This window comes from Temnothorax americanus, unplaced genomic scaffold, assembly GCF_048541705.1.
Source record: "Temnothorax americanus isolate GAGA-0224 unplaced genomic scaffold, ASM4854170v1 Scaffold126, whole genome shotgun sequence".
In the NCBI taxonomy this organism is placed as follows: Eukaryota; Metazoa; Arthropoda; class Insecta; order Hymenoptera; family Formicidae; genus Temnothorax; species Temnothorax americanus.
In genome coordinates, this window is record NW_027509260.1 from 120746 (window position 1) to 140517 (window position 19772).

Genomic DNA, 19772 nt, shown 5'->3' on the forward strand with positions numbered 1-19772 from the left:
AATTTATTAAATAAACAATTAGCGTCAATTTTTAACCCATAAACATTGTAGTGTTTTTAATTACCTACATTAAAAAAAAAAACGTTCAAATCCAAGTAGTTTTAACCGGTTCCGAGATAAAAACCTAATTTGCCTCCACTATAAATGTTTCAACTTGCCCAATATGATCCAAAATACCCTACAAAATATTTCAAAAAATTCTATAAATAAACGAAATTTGTTAGGAACGCGTTGTAACGAACATTTGGCATTACAAATCAGCGAAAAGAAAGTTCAGTTATCTTTAATAGTTTTCAAATTATCTTGAAAAGGCTTAAGCCCCTTGCACAATAGGCGATAGCGATAGCGATAGCGACAGCGACAAGATTGCCGACAAAGCTATACCTTTGTTGGCAATTTTGTCGCTGTCGCTATCGCTATATCGCCTATTGTGCAAGGGGCTTTAGAGTGGTCCAAATTACCCCAACTTCCTCCATATAAAGTTAACTGTGTTGTTCTTTCCAAACGCGACCGCACGGTACATCGCACGTGCCTTTTTTAGATACGTTTTTCATCGTTATCAAGTTATGAATAATATACGGTCGATCGCATGCTCCACGCGCTATTATAATATAAAGGGGAACGTATGTACGTACAATAAAAAGAAAATAAAGAAATATATCATGGAGATGCAGTTGGCAACAATTCACGTATGCTTATCGCTAAAATTTTTCTGTGCGTATAATAAACATGCTCGATAAAGTGGTTTTATTTTTTTTCGACTATAAATTTCGTCTATCTGTTTGGCAATTGGCACCGTCTCCTATTTTGCTAGGTAGGATTAACGCTTCTTACAACGAGGCTCATCCCTGAGTATCATCTCGTGTATTATCCTTTAATTATATTATCCCTCTTTATGTCATCCCCTCTAAATCCTTACTTGTCCATTCTCGTTCTCGCTTCCCTTTATCCCTAACATCTCCTTCATCGTTTCATATTAGCCGAAAAAAGCAAATCTGTTCAATTACGCAAGTAAAATAGCTCGCTAGTTCAAAATATACGCTTGAGATATACTTTCGCTGGCGCGTTCTTCATCTCGTTGTACGTTTCATCTTAATGAGTACAAAACTGAAAAAAATAACGTCCGCGAAAGACTAAGAAATATATCGACAAACGACGTACAATCGATTATGACGCAAAACAGTTTAAGACACGCAGGTAATTTCATATTTTCTCTTCTTTCGCTTTCGATTTCGCCTACAATCTGACATTTATATCAGGAATGCATTATACATCTGTATATGCTGAAGAAGAATATGGAGATAAAATAAAAGGTATCTTTAAGAGGAGACACATCAAAACAATTCAAAGACACAAAAATTAACAGCCATCGCGATAATAATAGTATTAGCGCAACATATAGCTTTTACGATTCACAGACATTTGCGATTAAAAAAAAAGAAAAAAAACAAGTAAGACCAGGTAAAGCGAGATTTCCCATCATTTCGACGACAGAATCAACACAAAAAAGCAACATTTACGTGCGAGCGAATAATTTCCGCCCTCCTCTCCCCCCTCGCCCTCCCCCCCCCCGGACTCCTCCGGATCCCGGTTCCGAGTTCTTTCCGCTTATACGACGTGAACTAGTTTAGCGAGCCTAACGGACACGGACGAAAGCGTGTTACGCCGCGGCTATACCGCTCGACCCCGACTCTGTCTACTAAAAATAAGGGCAAAGGCAGATTTTGAAACTCACTGAAGCTAGCCGCCGGCTGAACGTGATCCGCGGTCGTGGCTGCGGATGGTGGGGTGTAGCTGCTGCAGTAGTACGGCGGGTGCTCTATTTTGATCGCGTTTATTTGAGGCTGCATGTCGCTGAGGTCATGCAGTATGGACGCTGAAACCAGACGCACATTAGCAGCTACGGTTCTTAGCACGCTCGTACGTGTGTCATTCGTTTTCCTTGCACTCCGCGAGCACGATCGCGAAAGCGGTGCTGCCGCGCAAAAAACAAATGAAAAAACGAAATAGAGAGAGAGGGGAAGGGGGAGGGAGAGAAGCCAAGGGGAGAAAAGAGGAAGAGAGGGAGGAAAAAAATCAAATTATTTCTAATACTTTTAATAAGCGTAAAAAGAATTATTCGCTAAAGCGGTTGTATTTCTCTCTCATTGTCCGTTATCGAGCTACGCACACAACGTACACGTAATATACGTAATAAATGCACGAGGCACTAAAAATTCCGGTACATGAAAATAAAGACGTGGCAATCACATACAATATATGTACATAATTGAGAAATAATATTCTTTATCTAACACGCTCGCTTCTGAAAGAAGATATTGGACGTAAAATTCGAAGCTCGACAGTTTTTATTCGAATCATCTCCGATTTTCAACGAATGGCGTATTGCCATTCAGAACCGTTTGTTATTATTGAGATTGCCAATGATGAATCCACGCCGAGAACTCGCGTATAACCTTTCCAAAGGGGTAACGACCCGTCGCAGCGTTCAAAGCTTTTCATTGCAGACTTACCTCGAGATACTATATCGTATCCCTCTTACAGAAATATGACAAGATGCATTTTTTTTTTTAGCGGAAAAGTATCAACGTTTGTTTAACTATCAGGATGCTTTCAAAAGGTCTTTCGCATTGAGCTGTTCGTCACCTTTCGAAAGCATCCACAGAGGAATCATCGCGCATATGAAATATCTTGAGACAAATGTTAATCTGGTAGTGCAAAATCGATCCGAATGCGAAATTTATTGAACGTACAAACGCGGGTAAGCCGTGGTGAGGCTGCCAAAGTCAAGTTGCGTGCGATTAACAGGAGAAGTCAAGTTCGAATCTATGAGAAATGTAGCGTCGTACCTTTTGAAAGCATCCAGAGCTCTTTGGAGCTGAAGACACCTGTCGCAAGGATCGTATCATTGCAGACGACACCATTATATAGTTCATGGTATCCTGTACCTGGGAACAAAACCCAGCGAACAATATTTAATATCCGTTCAGATTCGCTAAGGCCCGATATATGTGAGTTTGGAAATGTGTCGGATGTACGTGTAAAAAATTTTATAGGAAACGATCAACCAAAAGCGCGTACGTGAATGCTTCTCTCGAAACGAGTGAATATAACGGATATAATTGCACAAATGTGAACTGCGAAATTGTGCGGGTACCTTTTTGACGCCTGTCCTCCTCCTTGCTAGCGTTGCAGATCCCGTTAAGTACCTCTATAACAGAAAAAAATGACAAACGCGCTCGATTAATGAAAAGTAATTAATTTACTTGCGACGATAAGTAATAGCGCGCTTCTTTCTTTTCCGCATCATTTTTCAGATATCGAATAGTTATCGTGGAATTTTCGACGACTTTACAACATCGAAATATTCAAATAAAGAAAATTACGTAAAACTTCTGTTTTGGCGAAAAGCGCATAACGTTTTCCACCGCACGACGTTTAGGACCATCGCGTTTTACGCAAATCTCATTACGCAACATATCACCGAAATACTCGAGGGTCCGGAATGTACAGCGATTTCTCGAGTGGATCGAGAGGGGTAAAGAGGGATGCGCCGATAGAAACTCGAGTCTTATTGTAAATCCTACGAGCGTAAGAAGAAACTACACAATTAATTATAATTGCATATTGTCGTACATTTGAAAAGTATTTTTCTCACTCTATATATAACACACAAGTCGTATATTACAAAAGTCATATCCTAAAAAATCATTTTAAAAATCCAATCAAGTTGGAAGCATTTATGAAAATATACGATAAATGATGCAAGACAATTTTTTCAAATCTCGTTAAAGTTGTCTGTCGTAAAAAAGCGAAGCTTCGTATCTCATAGATGGCAAACTGTTGAAAATCATGGATCATCGATTATTTTATTTCTTAAATAAATAGAGATTACGATATCTATTCGTATAAAATCCAACCTTTACTTGAAATTCATATCATTTCATCGTACTTCTTTTGAAACGCTACGTGGGGGTATCGCTTCGACATTTGAGAATCAATTGGAATGGCACACGACGAATCCTCACACAAGTGCAAAAATATTCAGGTATTTTCAGTGGTATGAGAGAAAATCAACGTATAAGCGAAGCTGTGTGAGCTCTCGCTAAAGATGTCCGTTGCCTATTTATTTATAGAGCGAGCATACACAGCGGCAAGCATGGTCACGCGCTTGCGTGCACATTTTCTCTATATACATGTTCATTCGGCACACTGCTCGCGTCGATGCGCAGACATATATACGGAGACGCGAAAGACACGCATACAAACACGCAATAATATATATGGGAACATGCATAGACCCTGGTTCGTACACGGATATTATACGACGTTGATACAAATATTTGGTGTGTCCGATAGAGACCAGGAGAAAGGTCCTTTTTCGCGACTTTCGCGAGGGAAATCGCACTATTTCTTTTCCACATTTTACGTACTTTACGTACCTTCTTGCTCGTAACATTTGTTCACTCAGTAAATTATATTCGGATAATAATTATGTCAGCCATAAATGTTAAAAAGAAAAAATTATGAAAAAGATATTGGCGACGAGATTACTTTTACATTAGCAATATTACCGATATTATGTATACTTTCTTTTTTATATTTTGCATTGGAAGTTGACGAAAATTCAGTCGAATCTATAACTAGGTATTGTATTTTGAGTTAATTACACAGTAGACTGAAAATGTATTATCATTTTCTGTGAGTGCTAGAGGGAGAAGAAAGGAAAGAGAGAAAGAGAAAGCAACGTCAATGTATGTTTGTCGCTTCCGCGTTCGCCATTCGATTCGTTTCGCTTCAGTCTTATTGGAACTGTTTGAAAAATTCAAGTGAGAAAGATCACGTCACGTCGTCACCTTGATAATTTGATTGCGCGACTTGTCTCCGCATTGTCCAAAGTATGGATTCTCGCTAGCTGCGCTACGCTATGCTTAGCTTCGCTCTGCTTTAACAGCACGTTACGAGTCAAAGAGGTCACGCTTACACGTAATTACTGAGAAATATGATATGTAAAACATATGCACGACAAATAAATGTTTACATAAATATAATTAATGTAAATGTTAGTGCTATGTTTGCTTTCTCAAATTAGATCCGATGAAAATTCTCGAGCAAATCGATCCCTTCTTTGGATCGACGATTCGATCGCGACGATTATCGATCGTAATTCTTTCTTACCGTGACTCGTGATAAAGTTGGCGAGATAGAGATCCAGTTCCCGGACGGAAACGTTGATGTGATAAGGATTGACGCAAAGTCCTGGCTGCGCACATTCCGCAGTCTTCTCGAGCCGTTCGCCGTCTGTCGATTCCAATGGAATTGCCTTGAAAAGGATCACCATAACTAGATCCAGCCTCCATACCTATCACAGAGATGTCGAACGGAGATCGTTACGATCAGAGTGCGCGTAAAAACTTGTGTGAACTCTCGCTGTGTTAAATATCTATCGGTGTTTCTTCACTAGCTCTTTAATAAAAATTCGTTTTAAATACAAAAAATAAGGGTGCGTGCGGAAGCGTACATAAATTCGATTCACCGGACTTACCTTGTCCGCTTGACGAAGACAATCGATTCGACGCATTTTGCCCTTTTGATCAGGATTGCTCAAAACGCACATCGCTGGTCTCTTTCCCGTGATACTCAACACAAAGTCCTCTCGGTATTCTTGCGTTATATCCTTCCGCAACTTTCCAAGAAGCCGTGAGGCCCATTTCTGTTTTACTTCCAGCTTCTCGTTCTAAGGAAAAGAAAGGCATCGTAAATCACAAATACCAGAGTACCAGAGTATCATTGACAATCGTTGACAATCCATCTATTGCCATCGTGATCTAACACGTGATTGCGCACACGTAATTGTCACTTATTTCCTGATAAAAAAAAAAAGTACTTGCATGAGTTCAACGGTAATGTAACTATATAGAGAGCAATTTTGTTAGGGATTTAAATAAATATCAAAATTTTTATACGGCGGCGGAACGACCCGAAACCATCTCAATCAGTGACGTTCGATCTGGATATTTCGTCGAGTTTATAAAGTTCGTATGCCCCGAGCCGAGCGAGAATAGCGAGCAGCGACAATCGCTCGAGGAGACGAGGGACATCTTTCGGCCGTCCGCGATATGCAGCGCACGCGTGCGACCCCTGTCACCCTCGGAATAGCAAATACACGCATGCATAAGAACCCTGAGAAATGCATTGAAAGTGCGTGGAATGCATCCAAGCGTACTGCGCGCCGCGCGCGATCTATCTCGCCTAGCCCGTTTTGCTATGCACGTACACACGCCCGTACACTTTGTACGACAGGAGGCGGAAGATCTCTAGCCCACGTGTTCTAGCTTAGCGATGGAGGACGTTCAAGTTCTTCTCTTTAAAGTTTTCCAACAATTTCATCGTCTATAAAGATTCGAATTGCCTATTTGAAACCGGAGTCTCCTCAAGGTCTCGAATCCCTGAAAAATCTTTCCTCGGAAATCTTCTCCTCGAACACAATTGAAACATCTCGAATTTTCAAAGATGAAGTTGTTTTCTATGTCTACCTGTAAGACGGATGAGGAGAAACTGAAATTATTGTAGACTCTGAAATGTTACAAAAACAAAAGATTTAATTTAAAAGAAGAGAATAAAATTTAATTTTCAAAACACATCCATGACTTTTGAAATATTCAAGCTCTTGATATTGATAATATTTGATACGATTCAAGATTATCGTTTTATGTATTTGAAACGAATGTCCGTTAGGTTAGATTAGATTGTTGAGCCCATCGTTTATTCTAACTCATCGCGATCAATCTTACAGTTAACTTTGATTAAACGGTTTTACGAGATAAAATTAAAAAATAACAAAATAAAATACAATATATCAGCAACTTGCAAGTAAATTCTAAAGAAATCTTTGGCAGGAAAACATATGACATTAAAATTTAGCAGTCAACTTAACGACTTAACGAGGGTATATACAATTAACGGTATTAACTTGACGATCGTCCGCGTGTACCGTGATTGCGATCAGACGAAGGGCGGTCGAGGAATAGAATAGTCGAAACGACGCGACGGACGCTATCCGCGCAGCTATCACGCATCGACGCGCGACGTCCCGACATTTCCGTGCACGGGCACGGGCGCGAGCGCGGGCCGCGAGCGCGAGCGGATAAAATGTCAGGCACGTTCTTACACGCTTACATGCTTGTATGTACGCGCCCGCGCGCGCATTCGCGAATAAAGCAGATAAGAGGTAAGAGGTGCATTTTGCCGCTGAGGTCCGCTCCTCGCTGGAGAAAGCGTTGCGCATTTACGGTGCATCCTGCGTATACTCGATATCAGGTATGCCGAATGCGAAGGAAAGCCGTGTTCACGGGAATTGTACCGAGAACGCATAATATCGTGACATGCGTACATGCGTTTGATGCGCTATATATGTGCCCGAAGGCGCGGCAATCTCGCCCGCGTCACTAATTTCACACGATTGCGCTTATATCCTTCGGCGTCTTCCCATCAGATAACACAATGTCCAAAATCGGGACACAAGATTCTAAAACGTCTTAAAGACGTCTTAATGACATCTTAATGAAAGAAGAAAGAAAGTTAAGAAATGTGCAATAACCAAACGTTTACAACTATACTATCATTCATCAGCGGTGAATTAAATACTTAAAAACAAACATTGAATGTTGTTAAATAATGTATCTCGGATTGATATCAAATTTTAAGTACAATAATCAAAGCTTACTTGATATGATAATATGTATATAACAATATATGTAAAAGAGCATCAAACGTCTTACGTCTCGATTTTGGACATTGTGTTATTTGGATTTCCCTTTATTGTCATTCGACAAAGTGTGACACGCGAAGCAATACCTCAAAACAATCCAGTTAAATAATCAAAACGTTTAATGTAAATTTTATTTACATGCCTCAGTGGCCGAATTGGTTTAATTAAACACCCGCACGGAATGCAGCTGTGGCTAGGTCCAGATTCGAATCCTGGCTGGGATGTTATTTTTCGCAACATATCCTATATGTCCCGTACTTTCCATATAGTATATATCTCTCTCTCTCTCTCTCTATATATATATATATATATATATATATATAATATTCTAAAACAATTTTTTAAGTATATATATTAGTGTCATTAAATTGATTATTAATTTAATTATGTAATGTTCCTTAGTGTTGAGATCACTGCGTTTCAAGTCCGTATAATAACGACGGATGGTTTGCTAGGCCGATGAGTTGTATACGTAAAAAATTCACGCAAGTAATATTATTAAGCTACTGAAACCCCGTCCTGACCGTAAATGGCATTTTCTCTAAATTATATAATTGTGAACTTTATTTTATATATAGATTAGACATTTTATTTTAGACTGAGAGGGAGATGAATCGATCGTTGCCGCTACGAATCTTATCGGGCGAATCTTACCCGACGACACCTGCCACGGCAGCTGCTCCCGATTTATTTTAGATCAAATATAAGAGTTCGCGCCCTCTGTAATTGACCCTTTTTTTCTCTCCTTTTCTCTCCCTTTTTCTCGAGCGCATCGCGATTCTACCGATATACCTATATCGATACCATTCCGTCGTATCCCGATAGATATCGCTTTGCCCGTGAAAAAAACTCTTCGTAGCTTCGCCGATGCGACATTATCAGAAGAGAACAATACTTTTAATTTGTCATACAGTATACCGCAACAATTTATTTCCTCGACGTAGTACACATTTTCTTCGTTAATTTTATCATTGCTCCAACTCTCGATTTGACTTTGTCTTCCGCGATCTTGAATCTCGAGGCTAAAACGCGTCACCACGAACGTCCATACTCACGAGCTATTTATAAACATGGAAAATAAAGTGCGTATTGGTACGAACATTGGTAATGCATTTTGCATTATTGATATACAATTTTTCTCAAAGGCGACAACCGCTGTTATTTAGCGAGACAGAAAAATGAGAGAGAACGTAAAGGAGGAGAGAGAGAGAGAGAGAGAGAGAGAGAGAGAGAGAAAGAGAGAGAGAGGTAGAACAAAAAAGCGAAACAAAAACATCAAAATATTTTCATAATGTTATAAAAGTAAATCACATCGGGGGGCTAAAAGACGAGTGATTTAGACGAGAAGTGAATTAAAGTGTTAAATACTAATTCATTCAATAAGAAGGAAGAAAGTTAAGAAATGTGCAACAACCAAACGTTTCGACTATATGTATAACTAAGTCTTCATCAGCGGTGAATTACTTAAATATTGAAAAACAGACATTGAATTTTGTTAAATGATGTATATTGATATCAAAACTTAGAATACAATAATCAAAGCATACTTGATGATAATATGACAACAATATGTAATAGAGCATCAAACGTAATGGCAATGTCGGACTCATTGTCAAGAATATAAAACAGAGTGAACAAAAACATTTCCCTCTCCCTCCCCCCGCATATTACAAGTCAACGAATAAAAATGTACGAATTTCAGCGGTTGAAAACGCGAAACCGTAAATCCCCAAAAAATCATGCCTCCAGTCTAAAAAGTAATTCAAAAGATTTTAAAAGTATTTTAAGTACTTTCGTAATGTATGAAGAAAACGTCATTGATCGAAGTAAAGACTAAACGTATGTAACGAGAATAAAATCTGTCATCGTACAAGTATCAACCGAGGTATCAACGCGAAATGCAACATCGCATTTGGGGTCGTGGATAATGTCAGTTCGGGCTGAATTGTCGTTCGACGGTAAGGATAAGTTGTAATACGTGGAAAGGAATGAAGAAAATTCTAAGTGTGTGTGTGGGATAGAGAGAGAAAGAGAGAGCCTGGGAATATATTTATTAATTTGGCAAACTTCCCAGCCATGTATATCTGCCCGACCCTTTACGTTACTACGTTATGACGCGAACAAAGCGACTCCGCGATTTCTTTATAGGCAATATTCCGAGGTCTACGTAAAACGCTGTAGATATTATATATACTGTCTCTCGAAGCGGAGGGCATCGGCTGTCTTTCCCATTCCAAGTATACGAACCACGAAAAGCATTAAAGTTGAAATTGTCGACACCCCTATGAGCTCGCTGTACTTTCCCCCTTCGTTTGAGGAGCAACACTTTCGTTTTACTTTTCCGCCCCGTGCTTCACACAATCGAGTACAAATAACTCGTAGTTTCGAATTTTCGTTTAACGGTCGTGAAACGACGCGCGGATATCGAACATCCGCCGTCTCGAGATTCGCTGAAAATTTCTCACGGTGTTTTTACTCGCGATTCGCGAATCGTATTTGTTTTGGCGACGTCGCGTAACACGGCGACTCGCGTAACCTTTTAGATCCTCGTAAATTACGGATCTTACGCAAGAAAAGAGTCGTCTCGCTTACGTTTAAACATTTATATGCGAGTTGAAATAAATCTCAGCAATGCGCAAAAGGGAACTTTATGACACTGTACCACCAACCCAGACAGCATTTTACACCAGACAAATATTTAAGACATCTTAAAGATGACTTTATCTCGATTTTGGACATGGTGCAGTCTGGGAAGTTATTTTATTGAAACTAAAACATATTGTACCTGCTAATTATCGGCCAAACGACAAAACGTCTCAAAGTGTCTATTAATACGGATAATCGGACGATAAGGGACAAATGTGTCGAGATTCGTTTCAGCGCGGTATCGAGGACACCGGGTGTCGTAAAAACAAGATTTATTTCACTCATCTTATAAAATCATGATTAATTTAACGTAGAATGTAGATGCAGGCAATCGGTTGTTATTCCTTTTGGATGAATGACGATTATAAAGCGTAACATATCTATCAAAGCGAATCCACAGTTACGTGGTAGTTCGCGGCTAACGAGCCGGAAAAGGTGACAATGCGAGCGACGAGCGGTACGGTAGAATGGGTAGCGCGCTGCTAGTTTGCATAAATTTAGGAAATACAGGGTAGAAAATCGATATCTGCATAGAGATTATAGATGGTGGTTGGTAGGCGCCGCGTAGCCGCAGCCTCCGTCGCGACGGCGTATGCGCTACATGTCTACGTCCTCCAACACCATTTTCGACCGCCCCAAACCGACCGGCCATCCCACCCTCTCCCAACCCCAACTCATCCCCCATTGCCGAAAAGTTGGTGCGCAACGCTCGCATAGCGGATACTTCTCGTGGGTGTTGGTGCCCTGCCCCTCCCCCTCTCCTTCTCACTCTCTCTCGCACTCTAGACATCCTCCCGACCGTTCCTCCGCTTCTCTCGCACGAACTCTCTCGATCCACCGCGACCCTTTTCAACCCTCCGCCGAGCCGCACATACTCCTCTCGCATACGTACGCTCTTCCTTCCTCTTGCGAGTGACGCGACGCGACGCGCCGCGCCGCGCCGGGAAGCGCCCGGTCGCACCGCACCGTACCGCGCGCACCCCCTTTCCCACTCTAGTTTATCCCCGTCTATCCGTCCATTGCTCACATTCTCTTTCTTTTGCTCTGACTTCCTACCTCTTTTCCTCCATGCTACTCGCTCGTCTCGGTTCATCACAGCGCCCTACACCCGAATTGAAGTAGTCGATATCGTACTGCGGTCTGTCTCGAAATTAAGAGAAAACGACAGACTCGCGTCGCGCGTAGTCTGGCTCGTATCTCTCGTTGTTTTCCATCCACGTCCCTTTATTCCCGGATTTTCTTTTTCCCAACGTATAAATGCGCCGCGTCTCTACGCTTACAAAATGTACCGCACGTTACGACGATTGACAAGTCTCAATGGAGCTAAATAATGATGAAACGTGTACACGAAGATATCTTGCTTTTATTAAAAACAATCAAGTTGAAGTCAACAGCTACGTGAGATTATCGTGTCTTTCGATCAGTCACTTTTCTTATTTCGCTATGACAATTGGACTTTAAACGAGACTATTTCACAACGTTTATAATCCTATCGTCGCTCGATCAAATCACGATTCAAAAGATCTTTGTTTTCCTCGTTCCAGCTTCCAGCTAAGTATTCTAATTAAATCGACCCGCTCTTTTAACCTACAAAGTAAGCTACTTTGGAATAATGCCTATCACATCATTGGTTAATAGCCTTCAAAAATAGTTTGTAAAAGAAAAAAGAAAACAAAACTATATTTTGATTTCATAAAACGTAGTCATGTTACCGCATACAAACACCGCATCGTGCCAGTAGTTGTATGTACACAGAGAATATACTTTAGCATTGTGTTTTGTGTGTTAGCCAATGACCTTCCACTTCCATTTATTTTATTTATACGTTTACTGGACCGCGGCAAACTATCATACGCAAACGATTGCAAATTTAAACGTAATTTTTTAGATTAAATTTTACCTGATGGGCTAGTCCACGAGACATTCCCACGCCTTATGCGAAAATTATCGAATTTGTCGAATGTACAAAGATTCTTTACAATTAGCAATGTTAATTTGCATGAGACTCATTCTTCAGATGCATTCAGAAATGGGACAAAAACGCTGAAAATAGAGGAAGAAGAAACGCCTATGCGCCACTAGTTAATGCCGGCCGCTCTTCCGCTAAATACCGCAACATCGCGAAATTAAAATATTGATCGAACGCTGTCGCGAGGGAGGATGGGAATCACGGTGGAGAGAAGCAACGGGCCGATAGCATTAGCAATCGTGGTATCGTCAAACGGGCACGACGGGCCGCTAGAGAAAAAAAGTTAATCGAAAGATTCACTATTTATTATTAACAATAATAATAAGTGAAACACGACCATTATAATATGCAATCAATTAGAGAGAAAAACACCATTTACGGTCTGGACTGGATTTCATGCTAGTGAGCATCCCTATTAAATGACTCCCTTGGGGTAATACTTTTCGCAATAAATTCTTTACGGTAATTTAATAAGGATGCTTATTAGCATCAAAATTTAAATCGATTATCGATTTAGGTATGTGGGATTTACTGTTCCAACTAGGAGCTGTGTTTTAAAGACTGACAAAAAATCGACGCGTAATTGACTAACAATGAGTTTGGAAAAAGTATACAAAACACAAGATTATTATTAGGTTATCAAGATCCAGTCTAGGTCATAAATGGCGTTTTTCTCTTTAATCGAATTTATTATTAAGTTTTGTAATCGTTCAATTTATACCGCGCACGTAGACGCGCACACATCAAACACACACACACACACACACGCACAATTCTTACCTCGAATTAATTGTTCGAAAAGCCAATTTATCCGTAGTTTGGTTCATGTATACCGATAAAAAGGTGTTAAAAAAAGTCAAAGAGAAACGTCCATTAGATTAATTTCAAATAATCCCTTACCTGGAGTTCCTCTTTACACTGACGTTCCTCTTCTAAACTCATCCGTTTTTCGTGTTTCTTATAGTATCGCCTCTTGGCAGCTTGTAGGTTGAACCATGTATACGAGAAAGACTTCACGAATGGTAGAAGAGCCTCGATAAATGGATGGAACTCATCCTGCAATCGTACAATGTTTATTCCTTTCATATAGGATTGTCCATATCCATATAAAATTGTCATCATATTAACAATTTTACTGCCAAGTGGAATAAAAAAATTACGCCCTGAGGCCAAGGCGGTTTTTTTACCAGTTGCTGTATTTTATTGCCGACAATGCCATTCTTTCATGACAGTATTTAAGCTTTTCCATTTCCTTTTTTTTTGTAGCTTTTGATCTGATTACTCAGTGTATTATTTACGATACACCTGGCCTGCAAAATTAGGTTTTAGATGTATCGTAAACACGTGGCAGTGAGTGTTAAGCACTTTGGGTCTCGCAATTTGAAAGTTTGTTTTCAAGTACACATGCAATTCTCGATTTTCATAAAAACACAAGTTTTATAAATCACGGATATCGGTGGAAAAATTCACGCAAAAGTAAAAAGAGTAAACGACACAAACAATATCCCAAACTACTAATTCAACTAGCTTTCACAGCTTGAAATATCTTTGTTAATAAAATAGACAAATACATCAAACATATGTTATTTACCCTATTATTTATGTGTGTACACAAAACTGCAAACATTGAAGTAAACAAAATGTATGAGATTTATCATTTCTCTTGATGAACGTCTATCGACGTAAGTCTTTACATAGATAAAACTATTGAAAGAAACCGCTTTCTTTAAATTAAAAAAAAGTTTATCTGATTTGCTGACTGTTTAGCCGATATGTTATTAAAGAATAATCTAGTATATATATATATATATATATATATATATATATATATATACATATATACTTAGCCTCGTTAAAAAAAAGTATAACCGTGTAGCAGAGAAAAAACGAAAGAAAATTGAAATAATGGATAACAATGATGAAGTTATACCTATGAAATAAATTAAATTATATAAATATTTAAAAAATTGAGGCTTGTGTGACACAGCTGTGTCGATCTTTTTATTAATTCCGCTATAAATTTAAGCTATAATTTTTGACTGAACAGTTTATGATAGTTTACACGTACTTTGTAATACAACGAGTGGTTTTTTATCTTAATTTTTGTTTAATTATTCTTTTATAAACTTTTATTTTTGTTTTATTAGCAGTACTTTATCTCTTCATCGCTCATACTTGATTTATATATAGTTTCTTTTGTCCACGTATATTAAATGAAATTTGAATTATATTTGCAATGCACTCAATATCAAACATATCGTATTTGATACGGACGATAGATAGCAGTAGACTTAATTTCATATCTTCTCCCCCCCCCCCGCCTCTATTTATAACGAAAATTAGAATCCTTTCGTCGTGCGTATCTTGAATGCTACGAATAAACTGCTAAAGAACACAAACGAACCATCGAGTATTCGCAAACACTGCAGCCGCTGTAGCACACTACCGTCTGTCCGTCCCTCCTGTCAGCGTCCAGCTGTCAGATACAGCGATCCTCGCAGTAACGATTGCGAAGATCCCGATACTCCTTCGCGCCACAGTTGTGGATCGCTCGCGGCCTCATCTGTACCGATCGGATCTGTTCTCGAGAAGAAGCGATTGGTTTTCCCCGCGACTTTAAATCTTCCACGCGAGTAGTCGAGCAGCGATCCAAGAATCAACAATCGTGAATCCTCCCGAGACTCCGAGACTCTGAGACTCGCTCGACTCCCGCGCTCGCGCACTTTTCTTCCTCCTCGCGTATTTTTCTAATTAATTCGACAAATCTATCTATCTGCACTCTTGACAAAATGTCTCACACCGTCGAGGAGCCGCCTGCCAACGCCGGCGATCTTGTTTGCGACACTGCGGTTTCCGTAAACGCTGTCGCGTCCATGTATTCCGCGCGTTCTGTATCAATCGTACGATAATAACGCATAATTTTTATCGATCGCCGTTACCGTGAAGTCATTTGGACATTCGTGTTAAGCGAGTGATCGTCCTCTCCAAGTGGGATCTCTAACGTTAAGAGCGAGATGACATTTCTTTCTTTAAGGAAAATCGTTCAAATTCGTCCCTATTGAATCTCACTTACGACTTATTTTCCTTTATAAAAGAATTACTATTGTAAACTCGCCGCGCAGTTTAAATTTTAAGAATCGAAAGCGCCAGCGATCTCGTCAGGTTCTCGAGACGTTTGCTCGCGAGACGAAGCGACGAAAAGAGAAAAAGGAATCGAAGGAGAAGTATATACTGATATGTGTTCGCGCTCTTTCCTTCAACGCCTCGTCAGACGTCGGACGTCAGATGCGCTCGGTTATCAAACGAAGGAACGAACGTACGTACGAACGGAGTAATGAGAAACGAATGCAACTGGGAGACGAGGCCGTCGCTCACGGACGTTTTACGGACGCGCCATTGCACGTTTACCCGCGCGTCCATCTGTCTACGTAACGTTGTTATTTTTGGGGAAACCAACGAAAATCAGAAACGTTAAACATTCTCTCGTCATCGCGGCAGGGATAAAGAACACATTTTGGAGAAGAACGCGCGACGAATTTTGGGATATACTTCCCAGATAATATAATGTTCAATATCGAGACATAAAAAAAGATGTCTTAATGACGTCTTACGTGCCGATTTTGGACATTGTGTTATCTGGGCTGAGGGAGGTATGTACAAGCGCGAGAAAGCCAAAGGAAACGCGTCTTCTCGTATTCTATTTCTTTTTTTATTTCTACTGCTCTTTCTTTTTCTCTACTGTAAGTTACTTCTCACGCGAGAAAATTCATGCCAAAAACCGACGAGCAGCCAAGCGGGAAGAAGCGCAAAGTAAATCACTCCCGGAAAACGATGGTCACACGGGAAACGTACCATTGTCAGGTACGAGCGATTCGCGAACTCAAATTAGAGTCCGTCACCTCCTCCTCCTCCTTCTTCTCTTCCGCCACCACCGTCTCCTTCTCCTCCTCCTCCTCCTCCTCCTCCTCCTCCTCCTCCTCCTCCTCCTCCTCCTCTACCACCACCTTCTCCTCCTCTTCTGTTCTTACTCGCGCAATATCGCGTGGCGCAAACTTGTTCGAAAAAACTCACGAGTCACAATTCCGATGAAACATCTCGATGTATATCGGGTCAACGTAATTTTTATCGCGGTCGTAGAGATTATGGAAACAAAGAAAAAAAAATAGAATTTCTCTACCTAACGGTAATAAATGAGCGGCGATATAAAGAGACGACGGGAGCCGCTGTAAGAAGAGGCCACCGGTAAATAGCTCTACGGTAAATAACGCATAAGAATGCACTAGATCGGCGTGAAAAAAAACGTAATGACAATCAATCGGCGGAACCAAATGTAAATTTAACACGTTGATTCGCCCACGCGAATAGCGAATCCGAATAGCGAGAATCCGTGTCGGCCGAGCATCTGGCTCTACACGAAGCGTATGGTAGAGTTTTCCCATATTCTTTCGAGAAGTACGCTGCACCGCGCCATTTCAGCGCGTAGAAGCGATCGGCGATCCCCGACGAGGCGCAGCCGGGATGGACGATTTTGAAGGAACGTCGTAACTTTTTGGCACGAGATAACGAAATAACTGCTGAGACTTCTTTTTTTTAGCGCGAACCCCGCTACCTCCGACAAGGCAAGTTGGGCGCGTAATTACGTGGGAGGGCGCTGTTTTCGGATTCCGCGGGCTTCGTACGCGACCTACGTTTCGCCGTCGAACGGAACGTTGCGGATGCGACGTCGGTCGTCGCGACGACACTGAGACGCCGGTCGTCGGGACGCGCGTATCGAGACGCGGACGGTACCGCGCGCGCGGCGCCCAGGTACGGCATCCTAAACAGTTATTAATAGCCTCTGTCCTAGCTTACTAGATTTGCCCTCGAACTGACGCGAAGCGACGCAACGCGACATCAACGCGATTCCTGCACCTCCTTTGTCAATCCCCCTTCTCTCTCTCTCTCTCTCTCTCTCTCTCTCTCTCTCTCTCTCTCTCTCTCTCTCTCTCTCTCTCTCTCTCTCTCTCTCCTCTCTCTCTCTCTCTCTCTCTCTCTCTCTCTCTCTCTCTCTCTCTCTCTCTCTCTCTCTCTCTCTCTCTCTCTCTCTCCGTTTTAACGCTTTTTTGTTCAAACGGTGGAATTTGTTGCTCGATTGTTCAAAATTCACGGTGCAACTCTGCGCACCGGTATACCCATGATACTCCGAATCAAATTTCAAGTTTGGAATTTGGAATAAGAAAAGCATCAAGGCACGTTGGATTGATGCGTAGTATATATATATACGTATGCACACGCGCGCGCTCACACAAACACACACACACACATGTATACACCCCCAAAATTTACATCACACGAATTAATCGCGACATGCGGACATTATAGTCGAAAATAAACCGACGAGATTTTACGTACGCAGCATAAAATATCTCGCGGGATAGAAGAGAGCGGTCAAGTAAACAAGGTGATCCCAGACAACACAAACGTCCAAAATCGGGACATAAGACGTCCTATATGTCCCGATTTTGGACATGGTGTTGTTTGGGATGGATCATCGAGAAGCGCGCGCATTTAAGGAGGTTCTACAGATAATAGATGTATCTAAAAATTGGAAAAAAAACTTCATGGACGTATAAAGTGAGATGCGAGAAAAGTGCTCAAAAAATTTTAGCATCGGTTATCGTGTAAAAATTTGCAAAAATTAATTTTGAAATCACAGTTTTAACATGAGTTCTTATAGCAAAAGGGTTCCCGGAGACAGGAAACGAGATATTAATTATATGAAGGCGGCCTACCAAAGATTAAAAAAACGGAGCTCTTATAGATCTTAATCTAAGCTTTTCAGAAATATCGAGAAAAACAAGGGTTATCGTGTAAAATTTTGTGATATTGGCTATTGAAACAGGCCATATCACAGTTCACGCAGCGTGCTTCGAACAACGTCGCAGCGACTGCACCTCACATAACCTTTTATCTGTCAATGATTTTTGGGCATTTTCCATTCGAAGAACAACTTTCTTTTTAGCGAATTTTTCTCTTTTGACACCACGCAAGACTCTATCCTTATTTCTCCATGAATTGGTCGGGCTTGGAGGAGTCATTGTAAATTTATAAAAGTAAACGCAGTCACTGACTAGAAAGGACCACGCTCATATGAGCAGAACAGCGAAACTCAAGTTCGTGACGTTACCACATTTTCTCGCATGTATAAGAAGCCGGAGTCAAAGGAGCCCTTACACGATATTTTTAATTATTCCTCGCTTCGACTAATATGGGTATGATATAAGCTCTAACATCATCAAAATTCATGAAAATATTTTATGAATACTTAGAATTGATGAATTTGAAGATTTTCTCTTCATCTCTCGACTGACTCTCTAGTACCTGTCCTTAAATCACGCGTGCTCGGATGACCACCGTCACAATATAAAAAAAAAACATTGATATTTAAAAACTATCGATTAGCAAAACAAAATTTGAGTGGCAGCGGAAGCGCACGTAAACGAATTAGCAAAATCGAGTAACTTTCGCGCGCGCGCGGCGAACGTAAGCGAGGCGTTTTAAAAATGTAATTGTATAATAAGCACCTGTCCGACGGAAGGAGCCTGCAGGTAAGTCGAGACATCCGGTTCCACCATGCAGCTTCTCAGAGTGTCCGGGATGAACATGAGTAGTCTGAACGTTGTCTGAGAGCCAGGTTGGAGCTGGTTCGACCTTGCCGCCAGGGTCTGACTCACCGCTCGACGCCGCGCTTTAACGCCCAAGTCCAACGGTGGTCGTTACCATGCGGAAGAAGAGCTTAATTCGGCCGACGAGCGCGGAGTCGAAATTACCCGTTGTCGAAGCTCCGTTATCGTCCAAACGACGGGGACCACGTCCTAGGCGCCCTTCTCGGCGTACAGTTGCTGGCGTACGATCGCTCCCGTGAGTTGCCGAGGGTGATGAGACACGTGGATCGAAGGTGCTCCGTTTCTTCGCGAGCTCGCGGGCGAGTTACGGACGACACGGTGGTGGTAGCGGCGGTGGTGATGATGCGGTCGTACGGAGTTGTCAAGTTCCACGGGGATCTCCCGTCTTTGCAGGCGATTCGGCCGCTACCTCTCGCGAACGATCCCGCGCTCCCGAGAGACGTTCTCGCAGGACTGTCGTTGTCGTTCCCGGCACCGACGAATCCGCCGTTGGCGATGGTATTACGGATGCTGTTGACGTTGACACTGCTAAACTGTCGTTTGTCGGGTGGTGACGAGACGCCGCACCCAAGCACACGCATCCTACCTAACCGCAGCAGCCACAATTGCGAACTTTTCGATTTCGGATCTCCTTTGTGTCTTTCTCTCTCTCTCTCTCCCTCTCTCTCTCTCTCTCTTTCTCTATCTCTCTCTCTCTCTCTTTCTCTCGTAACGCCACAAT

General features: G+C 41.3%; 1 protein-coding gene across 12 annotated transcripts in view; it reads right to left on the reverse strand.

The window, feature by feature from the left end:
* The window catches only part of Nfi (Nuclear factor I), a 40797-nt gene extending 21715 nt beyond the window's left edge, over nt 1-19082 (reverse strand). Inside the window, exons 1-8 of one of the 12 annotated variants that reach the window (XM_077399376.1) lie at nt 17075-17092; nt 14791-15275; nt 13287-13442; nt 5546-5737; nt 5179-5362; nt 3158-3211; nt 2850-2948; nt 1736-1876 (exon numbers count right to left, since the gene is read on the reverse strand). In XM_077399376.1, coding sequence (XP_077255502.1) covers nt 1736-1876; nt 2850-2948; nt 3158-3211; nt 5179-5362; nt 5546-5737; nt 13287-13442; nt 14791-14793 — 829 coding nt within the window. In that variant the 5' untranslated portion in view covers nt 14794-15275; nt 17075-17092. Of the gene's footprint in view, nt 1-1735; nt 1877-2849; nt 2949-3157; nt 3212-5178; nt 5363-5545; nt 5738-13166; nt 13443-14790; nt 15384-15459; nt 16099-16238; nt 16368-17074; nt 17093-18949 lie in introns of those variants that run through there. The other 11 variants (XM_077399375.1, XM_077399374.1, XM_077399373.1 and 8 more) reach the window with 11 other exon arrangements.
* Between the last annotated feature and the right edge of the window lie 690 nt (nt 19083-19772).